The 18343-nt window shown below is 43.5% G+C and overlaps 1 protein-coding gene across 4 annotated transcripts in view; it reads left to right on the forward strand.

Moving 5' to 3' along the window:
• PRKCD (protein kinase C delta) overlaps positions 1-18343 on the forward strand; it is a 56137-nt gene that overhangs the window by 37058 nt on the left and 736 nt on the right. For 2 of the 4 annotated variants that reach the window (XM_062585525.1, XM_062585526.1), the window contains exons 5-17: positions 5745-5901; positions 6460-6491; positions 7232-7317; positions 7686-7815; positions 8357-8457; positions 9599-9695; positions 11126-11259; positions 11812-11985; positions 12536-12627; positions 14271-14333; positions 15609-15747; positions 16650-16838; positions 17107-17235. In XM_062585525.1, coding sequence (XP_062441509.1) covers positions 5745-5901; positions 6460-6491; positions 7232-7317; positions 7686-7815; positions 8357-8457; positions 9599-9695; positions 11126-11259; positions 11812-11985; positions 12536-12627; positions 14271-14333; positions 15609-15747; positions 16650-16838; positions 17107-17235 — 1523 coding nt within the window. Of the gene's footprint in view, positions 1-237; positions 359-5744; positions 5902-6459; positions 6492-7231; positions 7318-7685; positions 7816-8356; positions 8458-9598; positions 9696-11125; positions 11260-11811; positions 11986-12535; positions 12628-14270; positions 14334-15608; positions 15748-16649; positions 16839-17106; positions 17236-18343 lie in introns of those variants that run through there. The other 2 variants (XM_062585528.1, XM_062585527.1) reach the window with 2 other exon arrangements.

An 18343-nucleotide genomic window follows, 5' to 3' on the forward strand; every position in this document is an offset into this window, starting at 1 on the left:
CAGTGTTTTTAAATGCTTTTATGGCTGTATTGTTGTTTCATTTAGCCGCTTTAGGGTCTTTAATCTCTCTGTCCTCATGATTTGATGTGATAGAAAAATATAATCGGCTCCTTCTTGGGTGCAAAGAAGTTAAGTATCTTGTTGTTCTAGCTTACAGGGGAAACTGTGTTGTGGATTGGGGGTCGGCTTCTGGGTTCCCCGGGATGGTCACTGATCACTGAAGCTGATTGTGAGTGAATGATTAAGCGCAATCAGGGCGAATGCAAATCAAGGCAGCGTCCTGCCCCTTCAATTTAAAAAGTGAACGTCCTGTATACGTCAGAAATCTGTGCGTGCTATTTGGGAAAGAAACTAGGAGGTAAGTTGGATGCAGTTAATTATGAGTGTGGAAGCTTTAGGCACAGTAACCAGAGTAAATAGTTGGATGGGGATGTGTGTATCTGGGTGATCCTTTCCTAAAGGCAATGATACAAACCCTGTGACTTGCTCGGTTAGTGCTTAAAGCTTTCTCATCCCAAAAGTCGGGAAATTTGTGTTTCTTGGGTATTAAGTGGATTTTCTGCCATTTTAGCCTCTCAGTGTTCCATCATTTCATACTGTGTGTTTTTAAATAATCGGAGGAAGGAATAAGCATGTAAGTTGAAAAGAATATTTTTTCTGACATGTACAAGGAACATACTTCTGCTCTCATAGAGCAAGTTAACTGTGAATGTTTTTGCACCATATGTGCCATCTGCATCGCAGTTATTGGAAAAGCTACTAAAGATAATGTCATGTGCAGTAGGTGACATTTCAGAGTTGACATTTTATCCTTGTGGTGGCAACGCAACAGCAAATACACTCGTTATTTTGGTCTCTTTTATGAAAAGTAACTCTTTAAAACAAGCAAACAAAAAAGTATGGCTTTGAAGAGCCCCTAAATAAGAGGATTTCTCTGAAGTTTAAAAGCGCTCTGTTTATACATCAATAATATTCTGTTTTGGTTTCAAACTGTTGTGAACCTTCGTGTTAGAAAACCTTCATCTTTGTGGCTTTCGTGTGCAAGGCAGCTTTATGTGGCAGTAATATTATGAGAATGTATCTATCTAAAAAGACACAGAAATCTAGTTATCCGGAAGCTTAATTGTTTCTTGGCCAAAATGCACAAAATTAACTTCATTATTTTCCGTTGCTCATTTAACAAGTCTGCAGCGTGTTTCCTTGTCTCAGCACAGACATGAAAACCAGTAGAGATGACATAAGTGAAAACCTTCTGTAAATAGATATTAGCTGTTACTATGAAGGTAATACAGTGTGCAGTAAATATAAAGATAATTACATATAGTTATTTATCAAAATAAATTAAAAATAGATGTAATGTTCTTGCAGTTTTTTTAACGTCTTTATTATTAGGCCATAGTTAAGGATTGCAGATGATAGTGGATCATTGAATCATACAACCTGTTTTTTATTGGCAAGATAAGATGCACATGTTAATGTTGCTGTCAGGGAAATAGGGAGTTTACTGCAAGGTCTTTCGGGTTTATGGACCTTTTTGGTAGCCTGCCCGCAGAGCCAGTGGAGTCTCCCTTTGAAGACATACTTATGCTTGCACGTTTTGTGAAGGAAAGACACTCAATCTGATATTTGCAATGTTCACATCAAACACTCAGTGTGATTATTATTTTTTAACATATTAGCCTTCCTAAAAAGTGTAATTTTCCTTATGTCACTACGGAGGATTACTAAATGGGCAAATGTTACAGTGATTTTGGCTCACGATCACTAGTGTAAATGTTTCTCCATATTAAATTACCATTTACTGGTGCTAGCAGAGACGTTTGTTACTGCGTTACGGGAATGTTTGTATTAGCCCCTGCTCTTTACGTTGCTAAAGCCTTTAGTTAATAGCCGAAAGCTTAGAGACAGTTCGGATTCCTTCCTGTGCCCGTGTTATTTTGTTCTCTCGCTGACGTGCTTTTCCGTAAGGAGCTGTTCGTTAGCTGGGCTGGTCCCCAGTTTATTCGAAGGTATCGCTACTACCGGTATCTTTGATTTGTAGATGGTACCTTTTGTTTGAAAATCTCCAAGCTCTTTGCAAAGGTGCCCGGTTCTTTCTTTGGCTTGTTTTGCAGACTAAATTCTTTGATTCCCAACCTCTCCTTTTAAATAGCAAACATCCTACCATCTTTAGAGAAAATTGGGATTTTTTTTTTCCACTTCAATCTATAGGCACCTGTATCGAGAAGTAACCGTGTTACTGCTCCGCTGTCAGATTTACTGCCAGCGAATAATTTTCTTGGAGTAAATTGATATTAAATCGTGCTCCCCAATGGGTTACACTGAGATTGCCTCAATCTGCAATCGTTTTTGCAGATTGAGGCCTGATCAGTTAATTTGGCAGTAGATCAGAAAAGTTTTCCCAGTCTTAGGGCTGTTTTCCTTCCAAATTGTGTAAAATAGGGCTGTAGAGCCCTGACTAAGGGCTGTCTAGGAACTTCTCTGCCTTCCGTCTTACAAGCTGAAAACAAGCTCGGTCTGGAAATCCCTAAGTTTTTCTTCTGGCATGAGAAAATGGAAATAAAGCAAGGAGAAGAGTGTGTTGACCCCCATTTTCATTTTATAGTATAATATTCTTTCTGCCGCATATCCTCTTATTTTAGTGTTGTTCAGGGTGATACTTCTGTAAAAGCAGGTTTAATTTTAATAGCTCGGAGTGGCAATATGCTTAATGCCTTGCTTGACCTTGTTTATCCAAGTCAAGTCAATGACCTTGTCGCGTAAGAAAAAGCGGCATCGCAGAGACGGCCGCTGTACCGCCGGCTGCCCGGCTCTGTGTTAGCAGCTTTGGAAGCTTTTGAAATACGCTTTTTGTCTCGTTTTCGAATTCGGAATTGCCATTTTGCTGTCTTCAGCCTTCTGGAGAGGTTTTTTTTCCGTAAAACATTATTAGATGCCATCAGAAGGGAAATGGTTTGCATGTGAACTGGCTTCTGGGAGAGGGGTATGAAGCAGAGGGTGCATACGCGTTATAAAAGTGGCGGTTTTGGCTGTGCTCGTTGAGATGAGCGTGGAGCAAGCGTGAGAGCGGAGACTTTTCAGAGGCACCGGTGAAAAATAATGGGGTAAGTAACAGATTTGCAGCTGCTCTGCTCGCACAGTCTGCGTATTGCACCGGTCTAAATTAAGATTTGAAGCAAGTTTCTCTGTGGATGAGGCATGTTGGCGGAGGGTTTTCACATGATCAGTAAAATACAACAAGGATTGGAAAGCCAGAACATGGCCTTATGGCTGTACGTGGGCAAGTCAGTCGACTTAATCATTTAGCTGAGAAATTTCTACAAATGTGGCAGATTTAATATGAAATCAGCGGTACCTTGCATCTGCATGTAGAAATGCGATTGCACGGGTTTGATGGAAACCATCTTCCCGTGTAGGTGTGTGGGTTGGTTTGTGTTGGGGAAAGCAGGCGCGGTGCTCTCCGAAAGGCGTCTGCTTGGGCAGGGAGCTGGCAGGAGCTGCGTCGAGCACAGCAACCTGGACGGGGTCCGCTTGCGAGAAACATCTTTGACTTGACGATGTATTTTTAGAGGTTAGTTTTGCTGTGACTTTCTGTACTCGGGAGGGGAAAGGTTCTCCGGTTTGCACGCGGACGTGCCCGTGCGGGCATCGGCATGAGACCGGAGGAGGAGTTTGGGGCTTTAGTAATTGATAATTTGGGACTGTTGGGTCACTTTGGGGGTTATTGGAGCGCGGCACAGCTGTAGCAAGAATGCTTGGGGTAGCTCAGCAAACGTCCTCCGGGCTGTCGGTTGCACAAGGTGGTGTTGGTCGTAGGGATGGAAATATCCCAAAGGGCTGGCGCTGAAATTAAGCCCCCAGGGCAATGCGCGGATACCGCCCTTGTGGAGAACTCGCTTACCGTGCTTGACCCGCAGGTGCTGGCCGGACCTCTCCGCGCTTTCGGAGCACGCGGGAGAAAACGTTTTCAACCGTGTGCCTGGATACGTGGGTTGGTTTGGGCGAAGGTCCTGAAGAAGGCAGCTCGTGGTGAAGACGCTGTGTTCTCACAGCGGGATCTGAAGTTCTGCTGCGCTCGAGCATTCGTCACGGTTAACATATGCTTAAGGGGAATTGATTTTTTTTTTCCCCCTTTTTTCTTTCCTTGTACAAATTGCAGACGATACAGCCCCGTTTAACTACCGCCTCAGAACAGATGCCAGACAAATGTATTTTTCAAATAGCGAAGATGTATCGCGCTTTCCCCTACCGTGGCTAGAAGTTTTCTCTGGGAATTTTGCGGGCAATATCAGCAATATTAGATTGCTACAGTGTGAGGAGAAGCCATATCCTAGTCACCTGGAGAATCCTGGTAGTCTCGCACTTAACCACGTAGTTTCCCACAACGTTTAGGGAGCGGTTTTGGCCCTTCGGCTGCTCCTCCGCAGGGAATTCCCTGAGAATGCACGTGGGGGGGGGGGGGGGGGGAGCAGCAAATCTTTCCCTACTTTGCTTTGGTTAAATGGCGCGTCCGCAGACGCCCCTCGCGCGCGCGCGGCCGCCGGAGGCGTTGGAGGAGCGGAGGGCGAGGGCGGAAGCGCGGCGGAGCCTTAACGTCTCAGCTGACTTGGGCCGTTGCTTCCCGAGCTGGGCAGCGGTAAGAAAAACAGAGGCCCCGGATGATTTTCCTGCAAGCTCGAGCACTGCGGTTAAGGTGACTTGGTGAAGGAAACAAGTCTGTTCCTACCAGCATAAAAAGGAAAGCCCCGATGACGCTGAAAGACTGTCCTCCAACAGCAGCTCTGTGCCCAGAAGAAACGTATCCTAGGGTTAAATTGCTTTTTTGATACTTGCATCTTAGAGTGCTTATCTCCACTGTGATCTTTTACTCCTATTATTTTCAAAGCCTGCGAGTAAGACTGTGTAGCGTGAGTTGTGGCTGCACGGTGGCAACGCAAGAGGCTCGCTTCTGTAAGAGCTGCTCGCGCGCTTCCTCGGAAAATGGGCGGAAATAGTTAATCCTGTAATCAAAGGGCTGTATATGCCGACGGCGTGCAGATCCCAAGAACGGTGTTTTCTTGGTTAATACTATGTGTAAATTCACGGGGGCTCCTGGGGCCTGGCAGGGGAGGGGAGTAGGGCTGGGACGCGCTGGCGGACGTCAGGAGCAGCGGCGAGATGGCCTGGTGGGAATGCCTAGCTGGAAATCGTATGACCCTGGGAGCTTGGTCTTTACCACCTTCCTGTGGGAAGGGAACGGGGCCACGGTCTAGCGATGGCTCGGAGGGTCCGGCATCACGCCGTTGTTCGTTCTGTAGCTGTGGTCCAGGAGGACGCGCGCAGCGGCCGCGCGGAGAGGCGGCTGCTGCAGACCCTCCTGCTTCCGGTAAGACGCTGTTTCTCTTGCACAGAAATCGCGTGCTACACGGGAGCGCGTAATCTGTCCGGACACGACTGCGGTTGTCGTTCCTCTAGCGGGACAGCACTCCGATTTACAGGAGGCTTCCTGCTCCTCCTCGGCTTCGTCTGCCGAAGGCTCCCTAGGAATAAGCAGTAGGGTGAAGAGCTCGCAAACCCCGACGCAGGGAGGCTGTAGGGACTCGGGCATCCCTGTACGCCACCCTGATTGGACCGAAAGGCTCGGATGGAAAACAAATGGGTTTGAAACAAAGACAAAAGCAGCATTTTTGGAAAACAAATGCTAATCTTCCTAATAATTTCAGCGTTTAAAATTATCTCGTCTTTTCTCCCCACCATCCCCCCAGATTGCAAACAGTCAATGAGGGAAGAAGAGGGGACAGTAACTATGAACAGGAGAGGGGCTATCAAGCAAGCCAAAATCCACTACATCAAAAATCACGAATTCATCGCTACCTTCTTTGGACAACCTACCTTTTGCTCTGTCTGCAAGGACTTTGTATGGTAAGAAGGAAATGCTAAGCTTCCTCCACACCCAAAGGCTAAAAATTTGTAAAATTTGCTTCAGGTACTTTGAGACAAAACATTTAATTTCATTTGTGGTGCAAGATGGGAAAAATATATTTATTAGTAGTATTGTCTTGCCCAAGAGCTATAGTCATGTCTTTCACATTAAAAGAACTTGAACATTTTTGCCACGGAAAAAATTGGCAAAAATTAGAGCCAAAAGAAAGATCTGGTATGGAATCAGCAACGACACTTTCACAAGTGTGTGTGACTGATTATTGCTTTCCTCTGCGTGGATCTGAGAAAATAATGCTCAGGCTTTTTTGTTTTGTTCTCGTAACGTGTTGGTCTAACCGAACGTACTGCCTTTTCTTTGAACGATTCTGTATAGCAGAACTTAGTTCAGTTTATTAATTAGAATAAACATACCAACAGATAAAGGCTTGATTGGCTGACGTGGTAAAAACAACTTCAAAAAAATTTTTTCAGTCCAATAAGCACATGCGTTAATGAGTTCCTTCTTTATCTTTTTTTTTCTCCCCTCCCTCCCTCCAGGGGACTCAACAAGCAAGGCTACAAATGTAGGCGTAAGTTGCTTTTTACCTGTTTCTTGTGCTACTTTCTACACTAATCTATAGTTCTAATAATCACTGTTAGAAAAAAAATTCTGTAAATATGTATGACTCAGTGCATGGTCACCATTTTATTTATACATACATATACATATATAAGAGACTGTTAAACATAAGTTTTGCATGACATCCCAAGGTGCTCTAGTTGTGCTCCACTCCATTTTATCTGAATTTCTTAGTATCAAAGTTTAGACTTAGTGTTTCTTCTTGTAAGCATAAAATGCAGCTACGAAGTTGCACTCTTTTATCATGGCAGCAGGTTTTGTTAATAGAGCACCGAACAGTTGTGGAAGCTGTTCTGAAAAGGTAGCAATTATTCTTAGGGTTTACAGCTGAATTAAACAGCACTTAGGGTTGAGCTCTGTACATTACCCAGTACAGTAGGGTGGATATAAAAGGGTAAAACTCAAAAACATACTATTATCTGCCTCACCAAGTAGTAATGGCATTGCCTAATGTGGGCAATTTGGTTTAGAAATAGCAATAATGATAGTAAGAGATGGGAGGAAACTGTTTTAAAAAGATGATCATCCTGATTGGGGGGGGAGGGGGATAAAAAAGGTTTTGGTGTGTCTAGGATGACGGAATGTGTTTTTCACGTTGTTCTCTCTGAAATGCAAACACCTCATGCCCTATATTTACCATCTGAAGGAATCCCCCCCCTTTTTTTTCTTTTTCTTGTGCATGTCTTGAAGAATGCAATGCTGCTATTCATAAGAAATGTATCGATAAAATCATCGGGAGGTGTACCGGTACCGCAGCCAACAGCAGGGACACGATGGTAAGCGATGGACCGATACGTTTATAATACAGAGAGCGCAGGTAGGTTAACTGGGCGGCCGGGAGGTGCGTGGCTGGGCCGGCAGGTTCCCGTCCGCTCCTGAAGACTGTGTATAAGGGGTGCCGAAAGAAACTTTTAAGGGAAGGGGGAAAAAGAGAAAAAAAAAAAAAAACAGTTAAAACCCTTGCAAGGAGTTGGATAGTAATGATGGGTTGTTTCTTTCCCCTCTGGACAAGGGACCTATGTATGGCGCACGGATTCTGGGAGGAGGGCAGGAAACAAAAATTGGCACTTTCTAATATCGCAGCTATTTTCTCCAAGAAGCTGGTCCCGCTCTGGCCAAGGCGGCTCAACCCTGTCGCTCTCAGTTTCAGAAGGAGCGCTTCAACATCGACATGCCTCATCGCTTCAAAGTTTACAACTACATGAGCCCGACCTTCTGCGACCACTGCGGCAGCCTGCTCTGGGGCCTCGTCAAGCAGGGGCTCAAGTGCGAAGGTAGGGCAGGACCTCGCCCCCGCTGCCCCCCGCGAGCCGGCGGCTGCCGCTCCCAAGCGTGCATTTACGTATCTGCCCCGCACAGCGCTCAGCTCACCCATGCCTCGTTTAAAAAGCTTTTGCAAGAGCTTCTCACGCTGGTGGGAAACGTGCAGGGATGGTGCATGTACCCCCAAACCTTGCTCTTTTCCCGGCGCGTAATCGCAATAACTGTTTTGCATGGGAATAGCTGAAGTTTGGCAGCGTCTACAAGTGTTGCTGTAAATACCTAATTTTTATAATTCTCCCGTACAAATACAAGCTAATCATCTTTAGCATAATGGATTTTTTTGAGGAAAAACTAAAGCTGCTTGGAGTTCGTTCCATTTTGAACAGATTTTGTAGCCTTCATTAGAATTAAAATTGCCATTTTAATAATAATAATCACATCCAATCGGGGGCTATAACAAGGTTTCTGAACAGAAAACAGCCATTCTTTGTCATAATACTGGACAATATTTTCATGGTGTTTATATAACTGTCCTTAAATTTTATTTTTTAGAATGTGGAATGAATGTACATCATAAATGCCAAAAGAAGGTGGCAAACTTATGTGGAATAAACCAGAAGCTACTAGCTGAAGCTTTAAATCAAGTTAGCCAGGTACGCTGTCCTGCTGTTTGTCATGTAAATAGTTCTCTCGGAGCACGTTTGGTTTTTTTGCTTCATCTCTTCCGTATCACTTTTGTTGGAATGGAAGTTTGAAACTGAGGAAATGCAAAGGCTTCCTCATCTTAATTTGACTCATAAAAGGATTAACAAAAATGTTGATCACCTAAAGTTGAAACTGAGGGGAAAAAAATCCAACCCAACAGAATTCTTAAAAGGAGCAGAGGTGCTGTCCTGAGATACAGCTTCGTTCCTTTATGAAGCCGAGGTTACTCTCTCCCCTTTTCTTGAATAGTGTTTAAACAGTGGTAGCGTAGAGTCTGTTTTTCCATGCTTCAACTTTGCATTCACCTTGAATGCTGAGATTAAAAAAAAAAACAGGGAAGCATACCAGCTATTTTCAATTTTTATTAGCCTGAGATATACGCCTAGGAAACCCCCCTGGAATTCACGCTGGCCCCTGGCTCACGTTATTTGTCCCCTGCTGCAGCGTGGCTGGTCTCTCGTGCACAGACTGCTATGGACTTCTGACATGCAAAGAGTCAGAAGCTCTGAAATAAGTCACAAGCTCTGAAATAAACAACAAGAAAATGTATCACGCAAGCTGAGAGTATTTCCTCTAAGCTTAGCTCTCCTAGGCTTTCACCAGACGCTGAGTTTTTCAGTGTAGTGGAAGAGGTTGGCATGACAGCCCTCGCTGTTTTCAGTCTTCTCCTTACTGCAACCTGATACCAGGGATCTTCCATAAATAAAAGCTGTTTGCATGTGCTGAAGACCAAGAATGTGCGACTTCAGTGCGTCTAGTATGACTGCGGTTCCCATCTCCCGGGCCAACAAATAAACACATGCCCGAGAGGGAAGATTTCCCACAGTGTAAATTCTTTTCAAGACTGTTGAGAAAATTTAGTCATGTACTTTCTTGAAGAGTAGAAAGCAAAGCAGTTGGGTTATCTGAAGCTATGTAGTGTGGCTTAAACAGTCTGTGAACCAAACTTCTGGACAAAAGAAGAGCTGTAATCTGAGTTGCTAATGAAGAATTACACTGCCATCATGTTATATTTAACAACTAGTGTTATAATGAATATTTCTGAACTAATAGTGCAAATATAATATCAAGTGCTTCCCTCCTCCTCAGAAATCTACCCGAAGATCTGAATCTGGATCTGTAGAAAGTGTTGGTATTTATCAAGATTTTGATAAGAAACCTAGAGGTCCAGGAGGAGATGCAACAGGTGAGAAAAGTTGCATTATTCTTTCAGCCGTTTACCTACCAGACTACACAAACTGACAACGTAAGTAATTATTCATTCTTGCCTTATGTTAGGAAAATTTTTTTAAACAATAAGGGCTGTTTAAAAATATAAGCATATATTTCTTTTTCGCAGTCTCCTGGCCACACACAATGCTTACGTAACTTTACTCCAGGAGCACATCTGCCTTTGCGCGAATGCTTGCTTTGCTCATTGCAGCGCAGTTCCCCAGGATGGAGCTGGAGAAAACCTGGCTAATCCAAGTACAACACACCTCTCCCCCTCCTGGGAACTGAAATCTGCCACACACATTATTAACTACCTTTATTTGCTCACAAAATATCAGAAATCCCTGTGCAATGACAAATGCTATCAATGTTAGAATTTAACTAGCCAAAAACACTACTTGAGATTTCATAGCCAGAACATTTTCAGTACCACATGGAATCATTATTATTTACACTCAATATAAAATTTTGCATTTTTTGTTGTTATTGCTAGAGAATTGCTGCATTGTATAAACCTTATTTTAATAACTGCTAGCAAAAAAAAAAGGGGGGGGGGGCAATGTAAAAGTCACTTTATACCACATAGAAATCTCTACATTGAGAAAGAGATAACTGGTGTTTTTGGAGTAATACCAATCTTAATTGTTGAGCTAGTTCTGTTTAAATGTTCAATAAGAAAATGACTTTTGATATTACTTATCATACCTTGTCTGGCTTGCCAGAACAGGGCAGTTTGCAAACAGGGTAGGTTTGCAAAGATAGTTTGGCTGAATATTAAGGGCACAGCCACTGAGATTCCTCCCGGGGTTACTGCAGCTACCAGGCAGCACAACCACCATCACAGGGCCACGCGGACGACCCAGCAGATCCTAGGCAGCTGAGATTAAAATGAAAAAAATAGTAATTTTAGGATATAATCAGGATTAACCAGCATATTCACGCTTCTCAGCTGGAATCGTGGGCCAGCAGCGGGCATAAACCAGATCTTTCACGGCCTCCCTGCTTAGGCTGACGGACTGGTCTGCTCTGATTAACAGACGATAAACGATTTGTTTTAAAGCAGGCCTAAGCGAAGTATCCTTTTCTCCATACTATGCTCTGTATCTCAGTCACTGGGAAAAGTTAGGGCTTTTGATTTTTTAATTCCTATTGTAAGTCTTGCTTAAACCCAGCATCGGAAAAAATCACAGGCTCAAACTCAACAACTCCAAGTGCACCTTGGATTAGCACCATTAATTTAAAGTTTTGCTGTAAAACACCCGCTTTGCCTCTCCTGATGGGATTTGCCAGAATCCCAGCAGCAGTTGCCCTGAACCGGCATGTCAGTACTTAACTCCAAACAGAGGATCTGAGTCATGCAACATTTTTGTATACATTGAACTCTGAACTCCCTGTTTGGCTTAGCAGATAACAGCGAGTACGACAAGCTCTGGGAGGGGAACACAGCCAAGGCAGCGTCACGGATTGCAAGCCGGAGAAAATTCAACATCGACAGCTTTGTCTTCCATAAAGTACTAGGGAAAGGAAGTTTTGGAAAGGTACGTAACGAACTCCCAGAGCTTAAGGTGGCTGCCTTGCTCCATCTCTGCAACGTTACGGGCTGTTTTCATTGCCCAGAAAGGTCCCGGTTGTGGCCGTTTGGGCTGATAACTTTTAAGAGAACAGACTAGAGCCACCTTTGACAAAGGCATTAGAAATACCTCACTGCGTCTCCTCTGAACTCGGAAGCGATACGTAACGCACAACAGCTTTCGATCATTTACCGAGCAGAGGAATCGCCCCACAGCGCGAGGGGCGGACGCCCCGTGCTCGTGTGCTCTGCGCAAGCGCGGCCACGTCAGGCTGCGGTCCCGCGGCGGCGCGGCCTTCCCCTCTCCGGGGACTGACTTCGTGCGTGCCCAAGGGCGGCACGGCTCTACTCTACACCCAGCACCCTCACCTTCACAAATCTCACCCACCTTTCCCACGTAAGTCATTCCACTTGTTGCCACGGCCATCTGCTGTAGCCACCTCCGGCTCCTCCTGCTGCCATCAGCGACACGGTCGGTCTTTCCTGCACGCGCTCTCATGTCGTCGTTGGTCCTTGGCAGGTTCTGCTGGCGGAGCTGAAAGGGAAGAACGAGTTCTTTGCTGTCAAAGCACTGAAGAAGGATGTGGTGCTCATTGACGACGACGTCGAATGCACCATGGTGGAGAAGCGGGTCCTTGCACTTGCATGGGAGAATCCATTTCTCACGCACCTTTACTGCACGTTTCAGACAAAGGTAGGGAGGAGGAAAAATAAACGACACCACCACAACAGATTTAGCCCTTCTGTGGATGCTGTTACCTGCAGTCAAGTGAAAATAACTTAGTGATCAAAGTAGTAAATTTTCTTCTCTTGCACTCTGAAATAGTCCAGAGGCTTTGTGGAAAGTAAATACGAGTGCTACCCTGATACAGGCTGATAAGAACAGCACAGTATCTATGCAACCTAGAGTAGGAGGCAACTGAACTTAAATCCTTGACCTTAGACTAATTCTTGGTGAGGGTAAAGATTGTCACAAGTAGGAGTCAGCGAGTTTACTTAAATGTATATTAAGTTAGAAGTCCAGAGAATACAAGGTGAGATATTTAGCCTTACAGTATAAGACCAGGATACTCAAATCTGTAGCAATTTCGTACACTTGTGGATGTGTATGTAACGGGGAAATATCTCTGCAGAGGAGGGAGAAGACTGCTTGGTTCCTGATAGCCACATCACCGCTTCATATATTCCACGTTGTGGTTGCAGTAACGTCAGTAATTTTCTCATTCTGCTGATTTTCCAAACAGGATCATCTGTTCTTTGTGATGGAGTTCCTGAATGGGGGAGACCTGATGTTCCACATACAGGACAAGGGGCGTTTTGATCTCTACAGAGCAACGTAAGTCTCAAACCCTTCCACCCCCCTGTGCCTGAACATGCATCATCTTTGTGGGTCTGCTGCTGCTAACTCTACACCCCTTACCTGCGATCTTCCACTCGAGTTTCAGTGGCTGGCGATTCTAAGTGTACTTCTAGGCGTGGGTTTGGATGGGGTTAGGTCTTAATTTACTTGGCTGTACACCTCCATATACTTAGTGGTTTAAATACCTAGGGATGCCTGGTAAACCACAGCATGACCAGCAATGAAAAGCACAAGGTACTGCCTTCAGTGCCCTTTAGGATATTCATTATTGATTATTGCTGAATATTTCATTATTGAGGAAATAATTAAATTCCTAAGAAAACAGTATGGAAAAAAAATCCCTATATTATTTACTACTGCTGTTAATTTGGTATGATAATGCAGAAAAGCCGGAACCTGGACTTCTCACAAGATACTAATAAAGTAAGAAAAAGGTATCTATTCAGTGGGAAAGTACTTGATTTTTAGCAGGTGTAATTTTGCCCCAGTTACCTATGACTTTAGAAATCATTGGAGCTGAAGATGTAGCGTGTATTATTATGTATCTATATATAAAAATATATGTATGATGATATATATATTATATATACATATATATATATATATAGTATTTTGCTAGTTTTATGACAGTATTTTCTTCCTCCCTAATGCAGAAGCATGAAAGTTTTAATTAAAACTATTGAGTAGGCAAGATGTTAAAGGTAACAGTGTAGGATACAGGATGCACTCGTGAGCACCAGTGATTTTCTATAAACAGACTAGAAAAGATAAGGGGATTGGATTAGATCAAGGAATCTGAAATAAATAGTGAATGAATAGTTACAGGTCAGGACTAGCTCCATTCCCACTGTCCAGCAAGAATCTGGACAAAGCCACTCTGCCTTACCTTGATACAGCATCCCCTTGCATCCTCAGCACGTATTTTTGAAGTTTTGGGTCAACATTCAGGTTTATCCGCTATACAGAAATGGAAATAGTTTTGTATTTGTTTAAAAGAAAATCTTTTAATGCATTTCAGGTGGAGGGAAAAGCATTCCTTTAGTGTCCTCCCTCGTATGCTCTGGATTATCACCTCCTTTTGGGGGAGAATGCCCCTGAAGCAAGGCTACTTTAGGCTGCCTACTACAACTGGGCAGCTGCAGAAGAAGATAGTTGAGGCCTGTTTCTAACTCAGCCATTAATGCCCTGTCCCCTCTAAAGCACTGTCTATCTCGTGAGTACTGAGCTCCTGATAGCTGTCTTTCCAAAAGGCATGTGCATATAGCGCTCTGCAAACACATACCTAGACTATTCAAGAGTAGAAAAGGAACACTGCTCTCGAATGGAAGTGAAATGAAACATTAAGGCAGCTGCTGACCCCTCTAATGCTTGGCATTAGATATCACAGATGTGTGGCAAAGAGATTAATTTGCAGACTGCGACATTCAGTGCAGCAAGCTGTACAAACACAGGTGTACTATTAAATATGGGGTTGATCTTTTTCCTAGTATTTAAAGATACGCACAACACTTCTCACTCCATAAAGACAAACTTACGACAGGTCTTTTGGCCAGCTGCACGGACTATGTTTGTTTTAACTGAGCAAGCCAGTTTAAAAGATGTGTTGATCTTTTTTTCAGGTTTTATGGAGCTGAGATTTTATGCGGGTTACAGTTTCTTCACAGCAAAGGCATTATTTATAGGTGAGTACCTCTTAGTTCCCACGGGGACCTATGAATTCTCATAACGCTGGGTATATCTCAGAATTACTGATTAACTTAACAAGTAACAGCTTTCTGTTAGAGATTTGATGTTATTCCAAAGGCATTAACATGCTTGAGATGAATCTATATATTTCCCCCACCCCCTTGGCAACCAGAATAATGGAAGTTTGCTGCCGTAATCGCCCAAACTGACCGTAGGTAGACTTTGCACAGAAACGAATCCCTCGGATTCATACAAACATCACCGTATAAAGGAAACGGAGCAACGGCTTTGCAGGTATTAGCATAATGGAAATGTACTTTAGAACTTGTTCTAGCTGCCATTTGAGTGAGTTACAAGGCATGTGCCTGTCTCAGGAATATATGCAGCTTGCTCAGGTGAAGAGCAGCAGATGTCCAAATGGAGAGGGAGGATTACTGGTGTGCTGCGTTAGCCCGGGGAGCCTTGGGCCGCGCAGCACCTCACCTACTTGGCAATCTGCCTGGCTGATACCGGAAGCTCAAGTTACCAAGGAGAAAAGACTGTACTGTTCTCATGTAAAATTGTCTGCTCTATTCAAGTTTTTCTTGGTAAGCAGACGGGCTGTGGAGTTTCTCTTCAGCCTGCTCTCCTTGGTATGTGCTTCAGCAGCCAGATGGACCAAAAAAAATGCGTCGCAGTGAAAGGGAGGGAATGTAGCTTTTGGAAAACGTCATTAAAATGCTCTAACTTGACGGAGGAGTATTATTCTGAAAAAAAAAAAAAGAGGCATGAATAGGGCACTTCACAGACCCCTGCGCTGCAGCTGCAAGCCCGGAGCTCCCCAGTGCCGTAACCAGGAGCGAGCACTAAAGCCGGGCGGGCTCGGAACATTCCCTCTCGTGCCAAAAGCGCTTGGACGCCAGCAGGGCTGCCTTGATTTGCATCAGGCAGCGCAGCAAACATTAACCCGTGCCTCGTTCCGGGGACAGCAGCAGCCCTGGGCGCCCTGCTAGACTTGAAAGAAAATGCTGCAGGTTATAAGGCTACCCGCTGTAGCTGAGCCTCTGTAGTTACTTCGACAAGAGAGAGAATTCTTACCCTCGCAAAATGCAAGGTAATAATTTTGTCTATATTGTGTTGATTGACAATTATTTTCTCAAAAAGCCTTTATATGGTGCAGGAAGGTTCACTTTAATTTTAATAAGAAGCTGCATGCATCTGAAAAAAAAATATTCACTTGTTCTCAAAACAAGTTTTAGGCAGGGTGGGGGTTTTTTTTGCACTTTTTGTAGAGACCTAAAACTGGACAACGTGATGCTCGATAAAGAAGGCCACATCAAAATAGCTGATTTTGGAATGTGCAAAGAAAACGTCGTCGGCGAGAACAAGGCGAGCACTTTCTGCGGCACCCCGGACTACATTGCTCCCGAGGTCAGTATGACGCTGCCATGTGCTGCTGGGGGGCAGATTTAATACACTGATGTTAGAGCAGCAGCTGTTGTTAATCTTCCTTTGTAGACTAATAGTCCGTAGATTTAAAGAAGCATAATTAACATGTGAAAACATTAAATGCCTGTGGTCTCTGTAGAAGGTACTTAATATTTGTAAGCATGCTATGTCTACAGTATTTACAGCAAGCTTTAAAAACGTGTTTTTGAAATGATGAAAGTTTCAGTGTTTCAAAAATTAATCTTCCCTTCTGCCTTTGCACTTGGTGTACACAAGGGGCTCCCTCACAATGAATATATTAGTACTTCACAAAGAACAGGCACGTGTTGCTGTCAGCAGCCAAAACAGAAATCAGCTTGTAAGGAGACTCTCATTGAATTAAAGTCCTTGTGCTCAGAGTTGTTTTTAAAAACATATGGCTTGCAAAATAGTCCAAATAAGTCGGTCAGGTTCTAAATATCACCAAAGTCTGTTTGCTACTAACTCGCTTTCATCACTACTTCCTCCCCTTCCCCTTTCCTTGCTTTATCATCTTGTAAAGAAACTAGAGAAAGATCATTTCCAAATACAGGGTAATTAAAGAAAAGACACAAAATCTGTCAATGACAGCAAAGTGTTTGATTTGTCTGCATCTGCAAAACAACAGCCAAGAGTAAAACTGCAGATGTACATCAGTGTCAACAACCATGCCAGGGAGGTGGATTTTTTTTTTCATTCTCCTAAAAATCTTAGTTATAGCCTCATAAAATAACCTTTTTTCTGGCATGTATGACATACAGTATTACCAGGTTTTTGAAAAGGCTGAACTGTATCCATCATGGGGAAGCTGCCTTTTAGTGATTACCTGTCTTTCTTGCTCTGCTCCTCTCCTTCTGCGGAAAAAGATCCTGCAAGGCTTGAGGTACACGTTCTCCGTGGACTGGTGGTCGTTTGGTGTCTTGCTCTACGAGATGCTTATTGGACAATCTCCTTTCCACGGGGATGATGAAGATGAGTTGTTCGAGTCGATCCGAGTGGACACACCTCATTACCCACGCTGGATTACCAAGGAATCAAAAGACATATTAGAAAAGGTAGGACTGCTCATCGTTCATGGGATCGAGGTACCGTATTTGCCTTAGGGATGGACTCTGGCAGAAATAGCTAGGCTTGTCAAAGACGCTGTTTATCGGGAAGCAAATTTTTAAAAGTGGAAAGCAAAGTGAATTTACTTAATACCAGTGGTTGGGCTACTGCGAGCAACTATTTTTTGTTCTGTTTAGCAGCATACCCATAATTTCTTCTAGTGCCACCAACCTTTTGAGTAGATGTAAAAGCTTAACTGAGTATCTTGTTTTGCAGCTATTTGAAAGGGATCCAACAAGACGACTGGGGGTCACTGGGAACATCAGAGACCATTCGTTCTTCAAAACCATCAACTGGGCAGCTCTGGAGAAAAGGGAGGTAGACCCTCCTTTCAGGCCAAAAGTGGTATGTGCACTATTCTTTGTTCCTGCAGAAGTATTGCAGGTGTCTGTCTTGGAGTGGCAGGGAGGAAGGTGATTTTTCTAACTGTTACTTACCCAAACTATCCTGTTGTATTTCTTTCTCATTGATAAACCACACATCTATCTCAAATGCCACTGCTCTTGGAGAGTCCAGTTATGAAACTATACTCCTCTGACTGCTCCAAAAATCTTCCTGTTGTAGTATTAAGGCTGTCTCCCTATACAATCCCATGGCTTCTTTGGGCAAATCAATTAGTAGCTGATCTTCGTCCTTCTTAAATCTTTACATCATTGGAGAAAAGCAGCATTTTGTGTGTCTCAATTCTGTTGATAGTTTCTTGGATTTTTTTTCTCCTGTATTGCCACACTGGAGAATGACCAATACCTTTGAGCTACTCAGCTGGTATTTGTCTGCAGGCATTCTCTGTATAAGCATTAAATCTGTGCTTGTTCAAACTTGGCCTAGAGTCTCCACTCCAGCAGGGCAGAAAAACGCATTCTCTAGACTACATACAAGAACATACAAGAAGTATTTGTAAGAGCATGCGGCTAATGTTACCTAAAAACCACACAGAGAACAGAGCACACACTAATAGTCTGTGTCAACATGGGCAGCTTCTGCTTCACCTTATCTTCAATTAGTTAAAAATTCAAAACAGTTTTCCTCCATCCCATACTGGTACAGATAAAGCGACGTTGAGGTAACACAGTCTCTTTAAAATGTGCTCACATATACAACGCAGGAGAGTTGCTCCATTCCAGAATAGGAGGTTCATATATTATGTTGCCACGCGCTCTGGAAATGTAAGGACCCTGCAAGAGTAAACTTTGGAGGTTTGGAATGGAAAACTTGGTCATCTTTAGCAATGCAAATTCTCATGAAACAGACACAAATGTTATGTTTTATCCACACACCAAGCAGCTGTCCTAATGCATCAGGTTTTTTTCTGAACAAGCACAGAACTTAAAATGCTTTCCAGAGATCAAAAAACACCAGTTAATACCAAGAAGTGTTAGGCTTACATGTAAAGAATTGCTTTTGTCCACACAGAATCCAGGTGGTTCTTTTCCAAAGCTAGTCAATCCTATTT

The sequence above is a fragment of the Rhea pennata genome, chromosome 12 (assembly GCF_028389875.1).
Source record: "Rhea pennata isolate bPtePen1 chromosome 12, bPtePen1.pri, whole genome shotgun sequence".
NCBI classification, from domain to species: Eukaryota; Metazoa; Chordata; class Aves; order Rheiformes; family Rheidae; genus Rhea; species Rhea pennata.